We start from the raw sequence: 16,606 nt of genomic DNA on the forward strand, positions 1-16,606 counted from the left end.
TCATAATAACAATTAAATATACACTAACGGTCAAATCTTTTATTATTGTTTAATGTTTTTAAAATGAGTCTCTTCTGCTCACCAAGGCTTCATTTATTTGATCCAAAATACAGCAAAAAAAAGTAATATTGTTAAATATTTTTACAATTTAAAATTTTAATATTTTAAAATGCAATTTCTTTAATTTTCAACATCATTACTCCAGTCTTCAGTGTCACATGATCCTTCAGAAATCATTTTAATAACATTTATTATTATTTATCAATGTTGAAAACAGTTGTGTACATTTTTTTCAGGATTATTTGATGAACAAAGTTCAAAAGAACAGCATTTATCTGAAATATAAAGCTTTTGTAACATTATAAATGTCTATACTGTCACATGCATCCTTGCTGAATAAAATTAAGAATTTCTTTAATTTCTTTCCAAAAAAAACAAAAAACTTACTGACCCCAAACTTTTGAACGGTAGTAATAATGTTACAAAAGCATTATATTTCAGATAAATGCTGTTCTTTTGAACTTTCTATTCAACAAATAATCCTGAAATAAATGAACACAACTGTTTACAACATTGATAATAATAATTAATGTTTCTTGAGAATCAAATCAGCCTATCAGAATGATTTCTGAAGGATCATGTGACACTGAAAACTGGAGTAATGATGCTGAAAATTCAGCTTTGCATCACAGAAATAAATTGCATTTTAAAATATATTCAAATAGAAAACAGTTATTTTAAATTGTAAAAATATTTCACAATATTACTGTATTTTGGATCAAATAAAAGAAGCCTTGGTGAGCAGAAGAAGAAAAACATTAAAAAATCTTGCCGTTCAATAACTTTTGACCGGTAGTGTATATAAAAAAATGTATAAATAAAAAGTCACTCAGAAAAGTCACAAAGATATAAATTCCATCAGTGGCTTTTATTCTTTGTCCAGGATTCGATACTCTTGCGGGGGTTGATGTTTCATTAGCTGTGCCACTGCAATCCAAGACATTACCTGATGAGGGAAGGGTCAGAGATGACATTATAAATCTTGTAAATCATCAAGTCATAAATGAGTTATAATTGAAGTCACAGTGCTCACCATTACAAAGAAAACCACTAAAGAAGTTATCATAATGCTGTCCACCACAAGTAGTAACTTCCTCTCAAGTTTAACTTGACAGCCCTAGAAAAGAAAGAAAACAATGTTGAGACTGGTCAGTGGGGGTCGAGATCTGCTTGGTTACAAACATTCTTCCAAATATCATCCTTTGTGTTCAACAGAACAAAGACATTTATACAGGTTAGGAACAGCTTGAGAGGGAGCAAATGATGATAGAATTTTCATTTTTGGGTGAACTATCCCTTTAACAGATCATCAAAAAGGACAAAAACATACGGGGAGGACTTTTTATTTAATGCTGACTTTAATGTAAGGATATAGCCTTAACTGTAAAATAATCAAAATATTCAAAATCTCATATAGGATAGCTCAAATGATATTAGTGTCTGTACCTCATTATTGATAAGCACCGGGAAGTGTAAAGTCCCATTGCAGTAGTGAAAGGTTTTGTTGCAGCAGCTCAGAGGAACTTCGTCTTTACTACTGTGATTAAACCAGGGTGTTTCCAACCAGTCCGTGTAGTTGTTAACACCACAACACTGCAACTGTAACAAAAAAAAAGTGTTACAATCTGATTTTGCCAAACACAGAGAAATCCTTGAGATTTCTGTGCAAGTACCTCACGCTGAAGGGCATCCACTGCTTTTGTATCAGGATCTTGGCTATTACCACTGTAGTTCTGAAACACATCTTTAAGCGGAGCCAAGTCCACATCAAGCTAAAAAAGATCACATTTTATGTTAAAACAGTTTCAATAAAATACACTTTTGTATAGCCAACCAAGTAACTTAAAATTACAGTTACCTTCCTTTTATGAGAGTAAGCCAACGCAGCAGTAGTCCCCACAACGCAAAACACAATAATGAGAATATACACAAACTGAAAGAGAATATACAAATATTAACTCCAAAGTCCATTCTTATGATGAGTAAATTATTATTGTTCAGTCCTGTTTTCACTTAAAGGGGGGTGTAATGCCATTTCATGTATTCTGACTCATTTACACTGTTAAAGAGTTGGATTCTCATGCTAAACATCTGTGCCAAAAATACTCTTCCAAATCCTCTTAAATTTCAGGATCTTTTTTTCAATTGATTTTAAATAATCGTCACGATATTGTCCCGCTCTATGAAAATGAACATAATTTGGAAATATTGGAAGTAATATTAGGAATTTCGCTGTTTTATCTTTTTAAGTTCCTAAAGATTTTACCAGTTTTCATAATGTTGATCAGCTAGAAATGATTTTTTATTTGCTTTACGAATTTGCCGGGCAATTTGAATCTGGTTTGTCTAATTGCAAACAAATTGTGTTGCTTTAAAATCTAATGTGAATACATATTACAAAGCGCTCACCAAAACCATGTTTTGTATTGATTTACCATCTAACGAAGTTATCATAGTTGGTTCAATTTAAGTCTTTGTGCCACCTACAGGCCTTTTGGGTGAAGTGTAGGTTGGTAAAGAACTTGCAAAATAGCCATAGTTACATTACTCTTTTGATAGAATAAACATGATTAATAATCGTGATTATAATTTTGATTTCTACACAAAAGCTGCGCATGCTCGTCGCTCTTTAGCTCCGCTCACACGGCACGCCTCCAGATGCTCGGCTGTTTTCAGAAAGACTCGGTACAGCGTATGAATCTTTTATAAAGAATCTTTTTTCAAGCACGTGCCTGTGTGACATCAGAAAGGTCGGAATTCCTTGTATGGGCACTTCTCCCGGAAGAGCAAGAGAGCAAGAGCATGCCCATCAACACGCTTCATTCGGCTTTACGTCATCGGCAGCGCTGTCACAGGACTTCATGAAATCAACAATGTCACCAAAGAAGTGTGTTTTTGGTTGTGAGGGAAAGATAACCTTGCTTCCCAAACAACCCAGCATTCAGTGGAGCTGAGAGTTTTGTGCTCACGCATTTCATTGATGCGCTCTCAATATTTGTCATTAAAATAACCATAGTTGCAATCACTTTTCTATTGGTTAAAATGAAAGGAGAATATCTTGTGCTTTTCCGTGGCTGCTCGAGCCCTCAGGATCGGCGCTTATGGTTTCATAAACAAGGCCCAGTTCTACGCTGGATTTACAGATCGTTTGAAACTGAAAGATGGAGCGGTCACAGCGATAATGATCCCGCTCATGAGTCGGAGCAGCATGTGGTGAGTAAAACTGCTTCAAATGTCTGTTTTGTTGGCAATAGGTGCCTAAGTGCATATAATGTAAACAACACGAATATAATGGATTCATAAATTCATTATTCATCATCACTATACGCTATATCCTTTACAGTGATTCAAAAGTTATCCATGGATAATGCGATGGTGTATCGTGTGTTAGCTATTGATAGCTTGCAGACGATCTCTAGTCAAGTCAAGTCACCTTTATTTATATAGCGCTTTTTACAATGCATATTGTGTCAAAGCAGCTTTACATTGATAATTGGTATATCATTTTTCCTTTTAAAGAATAGTGTCAATGCAGGCAGATCAAAAGCACTGTTGAATAAATGTCAAGGATACTGTTGAATATCAAATGTCCACTCAAAATTAAATTAAATTTAGGGCTGCACGATTAATTGTATTTTATCACAATAACGATATCTGCTTCTCTCAATTGATTTTAAATAATCGTCACGATATTGTCCCGCTCTATGAAAATGAACATAATTTGGAAATATTGGAAGTAATATTAGGAATTTCGCTGTTTTATCTTTTTAAGTTCCTAAAGGTTTTACCAGTTTTCATAATGTTGATCAGCTAGAAATGATTTTTTATTTGCTTTACGAATTTGCCGGGCAATTTGAATCTGGTTTGTCTAATTGCAAACAAATTGTGTTGCTTTAAAATCTAATGTGAATACATATTACAAAGCGCTCACCAAAACCATGTTTTGTATTGATTTACCATCTAACGAAGTTATCATAGTTGGTTCAATTTAAGTCTTTGTGCCACCTACAGGCCTTTTGGGTGAAGTGTAGGTTGGTAAAGAACTTGCAAAATAGCCATAGTTACATTACTCTTTTGATAGAATAAACATGATTAATAATCGTGATTATAATTTTGATTTCTACACAAAAGCTGCGCATGCTCGTCGCTCTTTTGCTCCGCTCACACGGCACGCCTCCAGATGCTCGGCTGTTTTCAGAAAGACTCGGTACAGCGTATGAATCTTTTATAAATATGATTCAACGAAAGACTTTTCGGTGATATGAAGTATGCTATACTACTCTATAGGTACTTAAGATTAACATGAGATTGGCAGAAACTGTGTGTGATACCCCCGCTTTAATAAAAAGGCAATCTCACCAATCCGTGTAGACATGAAGTTTTTTTGTTGGACACCAGACAGCCAAAGCATCCGCTGATAAGGAGAATGACTCCTCCAACAACAGCCAGCAGTGCAGGGAGAATTAAATAAAAGCTGCTAAAGAACAGACCATAAACTCTGTATTTGTGCAGCAAGAATGATCCAGCCAGACCTGTAATCCCAGCCAGCTGGACAAAGTAAAGAGGAAACAAAACAGGGCATGTATTTCCTAAAAGTCATTTCTTGTCATGTGCTGTACATGTGAGCAGTCACTGCAATTGAAAAACACAAAAATACAAATAATCCTTTTGTTTCCTACACAAGGTGTAGGTCTATCTAATAGGCTATATCTATTATTCAGGGCTGGTTTCAAGAATCATTTTAAATCTACCTCCATCATAGTTGATGCCCTTGCCTGAAACAATGCTAAAGCTATTTTATTGTGTTCACTTGTTTACACTACAGCTATTACAAAAATATGATTTAAATTTAGCTTGGATTATAGAATTCTCAAAAGGTAAATAATTCTCAAAAATCACACAAAGCCACTTCTAGAGAAAACATTCAATTATAAAAGCAATTGTGACAAATGCATTAGTATTATGCATTAGTAAACGAAACACACAAGTGCATGATACTGCTTAAACTCACCAATAACAGAAGACAAGCAATTTTAAGAAAAATCCCGAAAACTCTTCTCAGTGCAGCCATGGCTCTGCTTTAATCGATTCGCGTGTGAATCTATACACACATATTCGATTCGCGGTTCTGTCAAGGTTTCTCGGTCGAGTTCAACTTCAACAGAGACAAACACTGATAAGAAAGCTTACTTGATGAATTTAAAGATCGAAACCAGATAAAACTGCGGAAGTGACTGAATTAACAAGTAAACAAGTAGGGGGCACTGTACCAGAGAAATAAAGTATTCGAAAACCATATAATATGATAATAATCCTCACATTTTCTTCAGTCGATATGAATTGGTGGTGTTTTAAAACATATAGACCTAGGCCTGAACATTTTTTAAGTCTACTTTAAACATAATAATAGCAGAAACAAATTTTATTTATTTTTTTGAGTCATTCCACGAAACCGGTCCGATTTGAGTCCCTCTGACCTTTTTCAGTGTATTTTATCTATTGGGTTACCAAAATATATTTTTAAAAGCTTTTTGTATTAATTTAAATGTCTCCTTTAATAATGTTTAAAAAAATTTCATCTTTAAATTAGAAATTATTTAGTTTTTTCAGCAGACACCACCTATTTTGTCATGTCTCTCAAGGCCTTCTATGAAAGTGTACTCGGGATATGAATAATAAAATGAGAAAAAAGTCAATTCATTTTGCCATTCCCAAAAATATCCATCTGTGCTTTTTTGCTGGTAATGTTTTATTTCTAAGTAAATTCATGATTAAAATCACATCATTTAGTTCTGTACCTCAGTAACCCCTCAACCCAGTTACACAAACCATAATGAACTGATACTTATGTGACATCATTAATAGGAAGTGACATCATAGATGTCTTCTGAACAACATTGTGAGCAGACACAGGCAAGTTACCACCTACCTTCTTTAATAATTATAACTAAATTATGTTGTGAAATTGTGTTTGTCAAGCTTAAAGACTCAACCCTGTTACATTAATTAAAAATAGAAAATAATTTTTGTTATTTCAACATTATTCATGATTTCTTAATATCATGCATGCCATGTGCTCTCCATTTATTCAGAGCAGTGGCCAATTTGGGCAAAAAATCACAACCCTGTCACACTAAACCCTGTCACACCTACATTTTTATTATTATTATTATTATTTTAGGTTCATGAAAAAGCAATTTAAAGTTAGTTGAACTCTGTCTGAAATGTTCAGATCAATCATAAGAATACTGATTTTAGTTCAAATTCTGAAGTTAAGCCTTTGATCAAAAATTATGAGGTTGCTGTCACAAAAAGTGCCCATTTTATAGCAAAAGTGTGAGATTTTATGTAACTTTTATATTTGCAATTACTGAATTAGTGTGAGGGACATCTGATTAATAGGTAAATGTTGATTTTGTCACAAATACATTTTATAATAATATTCAGAGAGCTCCCATAGTGTCCATAACTTAAAATAATGACCAATAATAATAGGGATTTGATGCCTGAGATGGGAAAATATGTTTTTCTGGAAGTTAAATATGTCATTAATGTTCAGAAAAGTAATACATTATGGTAAAAATCGTACCGGTTTTGTGGAATGACATGAATTGGTGGTGTTTTAAAACATATAGACCTAGGCCTAAACATTTTTTAAATTCTACTTTAAACAAAAAAAAAAAAAAAAAAGCAGAAGCACAATATACTTTAAACATGTTTATTTTTTATTTTATTTTCATTAACAATTAAGAATAATAAATCTTCAAAACGCATTAAAATAAAACTAATAAAGATAATGATGGTATGCTAATAATTATTAATATTGAAAGCGAACGCAATTGTTATATTTATTCAAATATTGCTATCTGATAAATAAAAATAAAAATCTTTCACAGATGTTTTTATTGGACGTCATAATTTTGCGACAAATTCGCTGCTCTTGTCATTGAGAAACAAGATGGCGTCAGCATCAGAACATCGGGCTGCTCCAGACAGCGAACTGGACGAATTATTAGACAGTAAGCTTTGAGGATGGATTGTATATAAAATAACGACAGTTAAAAAGTTTGAGCTGTTTTATAAAGTCACTCTTTAGTGAACTAGCGTTTAGAAAGCGGTTGTCACAGGGCAGTTGTTGCTCCACTGCTAGTCTGATGCTCGTGCTCTCTGTGATCGTAGTTTTGAAAATATTAACAGTTCATCGGTTCATTAATTAGAGATCCTTAAGTCTATCTCTTCTGTGATGATGTAAAAACTCGTACAACCAGGTTTTGTATCTAAACGTAGCATATTAGAGGAGCTGCAGTGTTGACACTGAACTACTAGCCAACTTTGCTATTCATGCCTTTTGATGAAATCAGTCACATGATAATATATCATCATAACAGATGCACCTATACCTCTGGTACACCAATGTTAGTGTTTCCTCAACTACAGGTGCTCTTGATGATTTTGACAAGACAAGTGTGCCCCCGGAGGCCCCTGAGGCCCCCACTGCCCCTGATGCAGGAACGAGTGAGGAGAAGGTACAAAACACATTTTCATTTTTATAACAGTTTAAGAAATGATCAGAATAACAGTTATACTCTTTCCACAATTTTCTCACCACTCGTGCAATTCTACAGTAAGTTTGTGTCATGAGAAATCAAGTCCCCCCCACCCAGGGAATTGAGTCTCCTTTAGGACCCAGGCAGTAATGCCTGATCAAAAGTTTTTATTGTGATGTCTTCTTGACTAGGGTTGCAGAATTCCGGGAATTTTCAAAGCTGGAAACTTTCCATGGGAATAAATGGGATTTAAAGGAAATTAATGGGAATAAACAAGATAATTTGCCTATAACAGGGTACTTAAATGTAGTTGAAAAAAAAAAACATCTCGCGGCATTATTTTGGTTAAAACAACCATATTTAATGCAATTTTAGTTGAATTTTTACCCTGACATTCATCAATCACATTCACACAGCACACTACTTACTTCAGGGCTATTGAGGCCAGACCCCCTGCATGAACTGTGCATTCCCCTGTCCATAACATGCACATTTGATCCAAAATACAGAAAAACTGTAATATTGTGAAATTATATAATAATAATATATATAATAGTTTTCTATTTTAATATACATTAAAATATTATTTATTTCTGTGATGCAAAGCTGAATTTTCAGCATCATATCTCCAGTCTTCAGTCTCACATGATCATTAATATGCTGATTTGAAACTCAATCATCAATTATGTTGTGCTGCTTAATATTTGTTATTTGTTATTTCAGGATTCTTTGATGAATACAAATTTTAAGAACAGCATTTATTTAAAATAGAATTCTTCTGTAACAATATACACTACCGTTCAAAATTTTGCGGTCAGTAATTTTTTTTTTAAAGAAATTAATATTTTTATTCAGCAAGGATGTGTGAAATTGATCAAAAGTGATATTAAAGTGATATTGTTAGAAAAGATTTCTATTTTGAATAAATTCTGTTCTTTTTAATTTTTTTCATTCATCACTGAATCCTGAAAAAACGTATTACAGTTTCCAAAAAAAAATACTAAGCAGCACAACTGTTTCCAACAATGATAATAACTGAGTATCAAATCAGCATATTAGAATAATTTCTGAAGGATCATGTGACACTGAAATAAATAACACATAACAATTGCTGCAATAAAAATATATTTATTTTTAATATTTACTAAATTAGAATTCATTGAATGTGAAAAATAAATAATTATTTCATGTTATGACCAAAGAAAGTTTATATTTATGTTTTTATATGATACATTTTAGATAAATATTATACATTTATATAAATTTCCTGTTAAATTTCCAAATTGGAATATTTCCAAAATTCCCCAGGTTAAGTTCCCTTGGAAAGTTTCCAGAAATTTACCGGAAACTTTCCTCTCCTTTGCAACCCTAGTCTTGACTAATTATAACCTATTTTACAATTGTATAATGTTTATTACATTAAGTGCACAAACAACATGCTTGAAATATAACATGAATGCCAATTTAATAACAAAAACAAACTGGAAACGGGTGTTGGAAGCAAAAAAATACCTAATATAATATAAGCTAAGCTAGCAGACTAATCGGGTAGATGTACTCTATGATAGTAGATAAGCTAACTAAAAAATAGTAAGCATGAGAAATGCTTGATTTCACAACCTATAGCTTCGGTTATATACTAGTATATGAACCACATCATTTAAAAGTCATTATAATGCATTTTAAACTATATAAATCATAATGTGATTTTTTTTATAATCAGGTGCCCAAAATACTAAATTACTGGATAAAAAATATTGATTACAGCTTGTTAACAATGTCAGGTAAGGTCACATTTACCTCAGAAAAACATATTCAGTGACCATAAACTCATTAGTCAGCTAGAAAAGTGAACTCTAGAAAGCAACATTCTGATAAATATATGCACCGTTACATATTCATTATAATTTTTAATGTTCTTTAATATTTAATGCATGTTTGAATAAATCAGTTATGAAAGCCACGATTTAAATGTTTATATTTTAAAAAACCAATTGGAGTAGAAATATGATTATGTAATTCTAAACTTTATTTATAATAAAAAACATAATTGAGTTTAATTTAAGTGTTTGTATATAAATAAGTTAATTTTAACCTTCAATATTATAGTAATGTGGTACCAACTGACTCTCATGTGCAGTTTACAGCATTAGTTGAGATATTTTTTCCTCTAGTAAATTTGCCATGTACTGCAACTGAAATACTACATCCAAAATAATCGATATCGAATCGAAAACGTAATCGAATTGAATCTAAAGCATGTGAATAGTAATCGAATCGAATCGCCAAAATTGTGTCAATACCCAGCCCTACTACCCAATAAAAGCCTGTTGAACCAATTGGATCACTCAGGGTCCTAAAGGAGACCTGATTCCTGGGGGGGGGGACTCGATTTCTCACCACACTGGTCAATATGTTTGTTTTCTGTGCATTTCATCCTCAGCCCCCTCTGCTGGAGGACAGTAAGTTCTTTGAGTCTCTCTTTGATGGTGAGATGGCCAATCAAGCGCGTGAGGAGTGGGAGAAAGCCATGGCTGAGCTAGCGCAAGAAGAACCTGAGCTTCTACAACATTTCCATAAGCTGTCCGAGGCAGCAGGTAAAGTAGGTAAGTAATGGAGCACTGCTGGATGAAGATATACAAGTTCAGCTATTATCCTATATTCCAATTGTTTTGACAGTATTTTTTTAAATATTTAGGCACAGATGTAACTTCACAGCAAGAGTTCACCTCCTGTCTTAAAGAGACCCTGAGTGGTTTGGCAAAAAATGCAGACAACCTGCAGGTAAACCCATTTTGAGTTTCTCATACTAGAGTGTAATTCAAGGAAATGGTGTGAAGTGGTTTAAATGATACACTGCAAAAGTTTGGGATCTGTAAGATCTTTTTGTGAGAAGTCTCTTATGAGATGCATTAATTTATTTGATCATAAATATAGTAAACATGAAATATTATCACAATTTGAAACTTGTATATTTAATTTTTTTTTTTATGGAAATTATTCCTGTGATGTCATTCAGCAGTCATTATTCCAGTCTTCAGTGTCACATGATCCTTCAAAAATCAAACGGAAACCGTGATTCCATTTTTCAGGATTCTTTGATGGATAGAAAGTTCAAAAGAACAGCTTTTATATGACATAGAAATCTTTTGTAACATTATAAAGTACTTGCTGTCACTTTTGATCAATTTAATACATCCTTTCTTAAAGTATTAATTTTTATTTTACGCATTAATATTAATTATAAAATATCTTTCTGATCCCAAACTTGAAAGGAAATGTATTTTAGAAATGTGATGAACACAAGGTAGCCTTAATGAAGTCCAGCTCCCCCTCTCTGGATGTCCAGCTCCTCCTCTCTGTATGTAATTTGGGCGTAATGGTTGGAGCTACACGGTCCAACCACACCCTACCCATAACCCTCCACCCATTAGTTCCACAGAAGTGGAGCTGGACTATGGCAAGCTCAACCCATGATGTCCAGAGAGCGGGAGCTGAATGTCATTCGGCTCAACACTTGCTTTTAACTCTAAATGCAGAGTGCAGGACTGGCTGGAGATGATCTGGTAAAGACCTTGGAGAACCTGGGATTGAATGAAAATGGGGAGGGAGGAGGAGATGATGGCAATATCCTCCCAATTATGCAGTCCATAATGCAGAACCTTTTGTCTAAAGAAGTCCTATACCCTTCTCTTAAAGAGATAACAGAGAAGGTGAGGTGTTTACAGCATCTGCATGACTGTCCAACCTTTGGACAGTCATGACTGTGCCAGCTTATATGCCTATCATTAATTATTTATTTTCAGAAAATTTCCATTTAATATTTGGTCAAATTTGCCTCTTTTTTTTTTTGTGTGTGTACTAAATTAACACAATTTGCATTTAGTACCCAGAATGGTTGGAGGGCAACAGGCAGTCGCTCCCCCCAGACCAATTCATGCGGTATGAGCAGCAGTACAAGATAATGGGAGAGATATGCAGCCAGTTTGAGAAAGATGGAGACAAAGACAGCACATTTGAAAACATTCTAGAACTCATGCAAAAGGTAACAAAAAAACATAATTTTAAAATTGAGTAATTTGTTGTTGTTGTTTTTTGTTTTTAACATTCAGAGCCATCATTTCAGTTTTGCTTATTGATAATGTGCCAATTTTTTGCATAATATGCATAAATTGCTTAAAGGGTTAGTTCACCCAAAAATGAAATTTCTGTCATTAATTACTCACCATTATGTCGTTCCACACCTGTGAGACTTTCGCTCATCTTCAGAACACAAATTAAGATCTATTTGATGAAATCTCAGAGATTTCTGTCCCTCCATTGACAGCTATGCAACTACCACTTTGATGCTTCAAAAAGTTCATAAAGAGATTGTAAAACTAATCCATATGAATTGAGTGGTTTAGTCCACATTTCCTGAAGAGACTCGATCACTTTATTTGAAGAACAGATTTAATTGAGACTTTTATTGCCATAAAATCATTCATCAACTCACATCAGTTGTGGTAAACAAAGCTCAAGCATGTTTGATGTTCACCAATGAGGTTCAGTCTCGTGTGTTACGCAGCTTCGGTTGAGCTTCTGTATATGTTCGCTGATCAATGTTTATATGTGAATAAAATCCTAAATTCAACCTGATCATATAAAGCAATCCAGTCTCTTCAGTAAATTTGAAATAAACCACTCAAATCATATGGATTATTTTTATGATCTCTTTATGAACTTTTTGTGTGTACAAAGTTGTGTAGCTGTCAGTGGAGGGACAGAAATCTCTCAGATTTCATCAAAAATATCTTAATTTGTTTTCCGAAGGTGAGTAATTGAGAGTTTTCATTTTTGGGTGAACTAACCCTTTACTTAATCTTTTTCTTGTACATAAGAAAATAATAATATAAACGTTCAGTAACGGCACTGTTAATATTTTTGTTAATAATGTCTTACCCCTTAGCTGCAAGACTTGGGTCAACCTCCAAAAGAGCTTGCTGGAGAGGCAGTGAGTATTTCCCCTTTTTTTCTTTTTTTTTTTTTTTTTATAATAGATATGTCATATTTACATAATCAAAATGTTTTTTCTTCTGTCTTTTCAGCCTCCCGGCTTGAATTTTGACCCCGAAGCTCTGCACCTTCCTGGAGCACAAGGGCTTCCTGGAGCAGAGCAGTGCTCAGTCATGTGATCTCAATGAGGTCAAATTTATATATGTTTAAAAACGACACAATTTGGAGCTAATTATCTGAACCTGAATTGGACACAGTTGATCATGCTCCGCTTTTATAGGAGTTTGCTTTTGTGTCTGCACTGAAACTGTGAACTTCACTACATTAATTTTACCTTGTAGTTCTCGTCCACAGAGGTTCTTTTCATATTCATCCCTAATCCGTTTACTGTAGTCACTGTAGAGCAGCTCCTAATGTTTTGAGTGAAGCTTGATATCTCAGTGTGCCGACGGCTTGGTAAGAATCAAGCACATTTGACAGGTAGTGCGGTGAAGTGTGTTTGAAGAAGTAGAGACAAATGCATGGAGCTCACAGTGACAGGAAAAGTATTTCCAGTTTAATTTCACTTTTAAATCTCAGAAGAATGGTCAGGGTCTACAAATAGCTTTCATCAGATTGATGAAATCATTTTAATACAAAGTGTAATATCTATCTATTCTCACTCTATATTACCACAGTTTCGTTTTTGCGATTTGATAACTAATCAGTGACCAAAATGGATCTCTCAGACACTTCAGATTCAGGTTTATAGAATATCCTTAATATCATTCTGTCGCAGCATTTGTGTTTGAGTAGAATAATTCACTCTACTTGTGTCTTCTAATGGTTACTGGAGCGGTTTGAAGTAGTGAATTGCCGTGTAGCTCTAAATCATTCCCATCATTCCTGTGGTGGTGCCTCTGTGATGTGCTGTTGGCATAATAGTTTTAATTTGCCTTGATTGAAAGAATAATGTTTCATAGTTCAAAATGAATATTCTGCATTAACACTCAAAGAACATCACCTTAAAGCCCAGGGTACCTAAAAAAACAAAGGTTCAAGTTTGCAGTCATTTGCTTTTGAAGGGATGTTTACATGGTTCTTTTGCGAACAGGTTTGAATGGGATCCTTTCACAGGATCAATTGTGGAACTCATCATGGACTTGCTTTCTCGACACATGTCATTGGTTATATTTAGTATGGTATTTTCATAATATGAAAAGTATGAGGTGGATAGAATGGGTATGTAGATGAACGGGACAATAATATTCAACGGTTACAACACTCAGGGGTTGCTCAAACACCCAAGCACTTAAATCAGCTCATCAATATCCTTTATCATGTTAAATGTTCCCTTAGATGTACGGAGCATTGGTCTTGTATCTAAATGAAAGAATTGCAATTTGCAAAAATCCAAATAAATGTTATAAACCTGAATTGTTTATTTGCCTGCTCGATTTTATTCCAGTTACATATCAAATTAAACCAACACCACTCACTCTACACACAATTGTCTATGGTTATTTATTTATATTTTAAACATTTCACAATTTTTGTGGCTTTAACAGTTTAAAAATAATTTAATTATTTATAAAACGGTTAGTTTCTGTCCTTGATTATGATTGGTCAATAGCTGTGTTTTATTCACCATAAAACACGCCTATGACCGCTTCACCCTACGGTTCTGTGTATCACTACACAACACTCTTAGCAACATAAACTGTTCGTTCTCAATTGATTTTGTTCATTGAAGCTTACTGTATTTATGTAGAAGAGTATCTTGAGAAGGCGAGTTTATTACCTGCATTCAGATTTAGCATTTTCCTTCAGGTCTGTCCTATGTTCATAATAAAACATTTGTTTAAATGTCTGATGTATTATCTTGTCCTTTTAACAATTAAGGGGTTTTCCCGTGACTGACAGCGCTAGTCAAAGCATTTGTCAGTTGCGTCTTGTTCTGTGTTCACAACAGTTCAGTCTTTTCAATGTAAAATTCTTCACTACTGAATCCTTTATAAAGACAGTCTTTGCCGCCATTTAATGGTGTAATAATGTAACTCCTGTTGTTGTTCACGGTCAGGGACTATTTTTTTCCGGCAGAAGGAAGGCTTTCAGTATATTACTGTATAGTACTATAGGCACCTATTGTATTGTGTGGTAACCGTTTTATAAAAGCAGTTAGGTCCTCGAGATACAGCACAGCCTCTCATACCTTATTGCTTTCTTAAATTATTTAATTATTAATTTAAATCATGGCCCTGTTATGATGTATGAAGTGTCTCCATACATGTATGTAGGTAAATGTTTAGATCTGCTATGAATAATTTTTCTTATGTTATTATTATGCACCAACCAATTTTATTAAATAATTAAACCTTTATAGCATTTTTTTTTTTTTTTTTTTTACAGAAATCCTTATTTAATATCTTTAATATCCTCTTTTAATATCTCGATTCAATGAAACAAAGAATGGGAAAACTTTGAAATGTTGGACCTTGTCAACATTCCAGGAGAAATGTGTAAATGCTGTTATGCAATCAGATTACTTTTTTTCAAGTAACGAGTAAAGTAATGCAATACTTTTACATTTACAACAAAATATCTGAGTTACTTTTTCAAATAAATTTATTCAACGACAGCTCTCCTGTCCTCTCCTGCAAAGGTGTTGTGTGCGCTGTGTGAAAATGATGGTTATTGTTAGTGATGGGCAGAGCGAGGCTTCGTGAAACACTGAAGCAGTTGAATCAAATGTGCCGTGATGATTCGAGGCTTCGAAACAATCTGACACTTGACTCCACGGTGACCCCTAGTGGTCAAAAGAGTGTAAATGCAACAAAACTCAAACTAAACATGCAGTAAAAACACCTTTTACAAATATATTGCAAATGTTTTATTGAAAGAAAAATCTATTAAATGCAATTAACTAATTCTCTAATAAGATTAGGCTACATATAGAGTGACTGTATATCTGTTTTGTTTATCAATTTTCAAGGCTTGTTTCTCTGTTCCATGGCTCAAGCTAAACAGGCCAATAAGAGATTAATAACTACCATTATTCATTTTAATTATTCTAATGTCTAATTAAAACATCTACAAATTTATAAAACTGATCAGAGATCAGGTAAAACCCATAGACACTTGTTCAATGCTTCTCAGTGAATCTGCATGATTCATGGGTTAACTTTATCATCGCCCTCTACCGGTGAACCACTGAAATTTCGAACTGTTTTGAAATGTTTCGAAACAGTGAGGACGTAATGAAGCCTCGTTTACTAAAATCACGTGACTTTGGCAGTTTGATACACGCTCCGAATCACTGATTCGAAACAAATGATTCATGAAACTTCGGAGCTTCATGAAGCATGTGTTTCGAAATCGGCCATCACTAGGTATTGTAGTTCTAGAATAAATGTGAGCATGCATTTACTGATCTCACAAAAAACAGATTCAAAATCCTCAAAATGAATAAAAACATTAAAATGCAAACTCAGAATATTACACAAACCTGCAATAATTTAATATGTTTAATAACACAAATATATGTATTTAATTTCACTTTATTAACCAATGTCTTTGCTGTTGACCTTCGACGATCCAATTTAACCCTATTAATAGACTTTAGATAAATATCACAATCATCATTTGTGTTTCGGAGCATAATGAATCAGCATGTCGAATCAGCAGTTTGAATCATGATTCGGATCGTGTGTCAATCCGCCAAACGGCTGAAATCATGTGACTTTGGTGCTCCGAACCACTGATTCGACACAAAAGATTCATAACGCTCCGAATCTTCCTGAAGCAGTGTTTTGAAATCGGCCATCACTATATAAGTCGTTATTTTGTTTTTGGTGCACCAAAAATATTCTCGTTGCTTTATAATATTAATTTAACCACTGTACTCACATGAACTGATTTAAATATGTTTTTTAGTACATTAATGGATCTTGAGAGAGGAAATGTCATTGCTGGCTATGCAGGCCTCACGGAGCCATCGGATTTCATCAAAAATATCTTAATTTGAC

The 16,606-nt window shown here is 33.8% G+C and overlaps 2 protein-coding genes across 2 annotated transcripts; one reads left to right on the top strand and one right to left on the bottom strand.

The window, feature by feature from the left end:
• Positions 1-564: 564 nt before the first annotated feature.
• On the bottom strand, positions 565-5,280 carry tspan37 (tetraspanin 37). Its single transcript, XM_067363122.1, has 7 exons — positions 5,072-5,280; positions 4,420-4,608; positions 1,919-1,993; positions 1,734-1,832; positions 1,507-1,659; positions 1,094-1,177; positions 565-1,006 (listed from the first exon to the last, which is right to left on the bottom strand). The coding sequence occupies exons 1-7, from the start codon at positions 5,129-5,131 to the stop codon at positions 929-931; spliced, it is 738 nt and encodes a 245-aa protein (XP_067219223.1). The 5' UTR covers positions 5,132-5,280; the 3' UTR covers positions 565-928.
• A 1,727-nt stretch (positions 5,281-7,007) lies between these two features.
• Positions 7,008-14,379, top strand: pex19 (peroxisomal biogenesis factor 19). The gene is made up of 8 exons (XM_067362705.1): positions 7,008-7,079; positions 7,498-7,586; positions 10,051-10,213; positions 10,306-10,391; positions 11,147-11,320; positions 11,494-11,652; positions 12,556-12,600; positions 12,695-14,379. The coding sequence occupies exons 1-8, from the start codon at positions 7,019-7,021 to the stop codon at positions 12,779-12,781; spliced, it is 864 nt and encodes a 287-aa protein (XP_067218806.1). The 5' UTR covers positions 7,008-7,018; the 3' UTR covers positions 12,782-14,379.
• Positions 14,380-16,606: the final 2,227 nt, after the last annotated feature.

Source organism: Chanodichthys erythropterus, chromosome 16 (assembly GCF_024489055.1).
Source record: "Chanodichthys erythropterus isolate Z2021 chromosome 16, ASM2448905v1, whole genome shotgun sequence".
In the NCBI taxonomy this organism is placed as follows: domain Eukaryota; kingdom Metazoa; phylum Chordata; class Actinopteri; order Cypriniformes; family Xenocyprididae; genus Chanodichthys; species Chanodichthys erythropterus.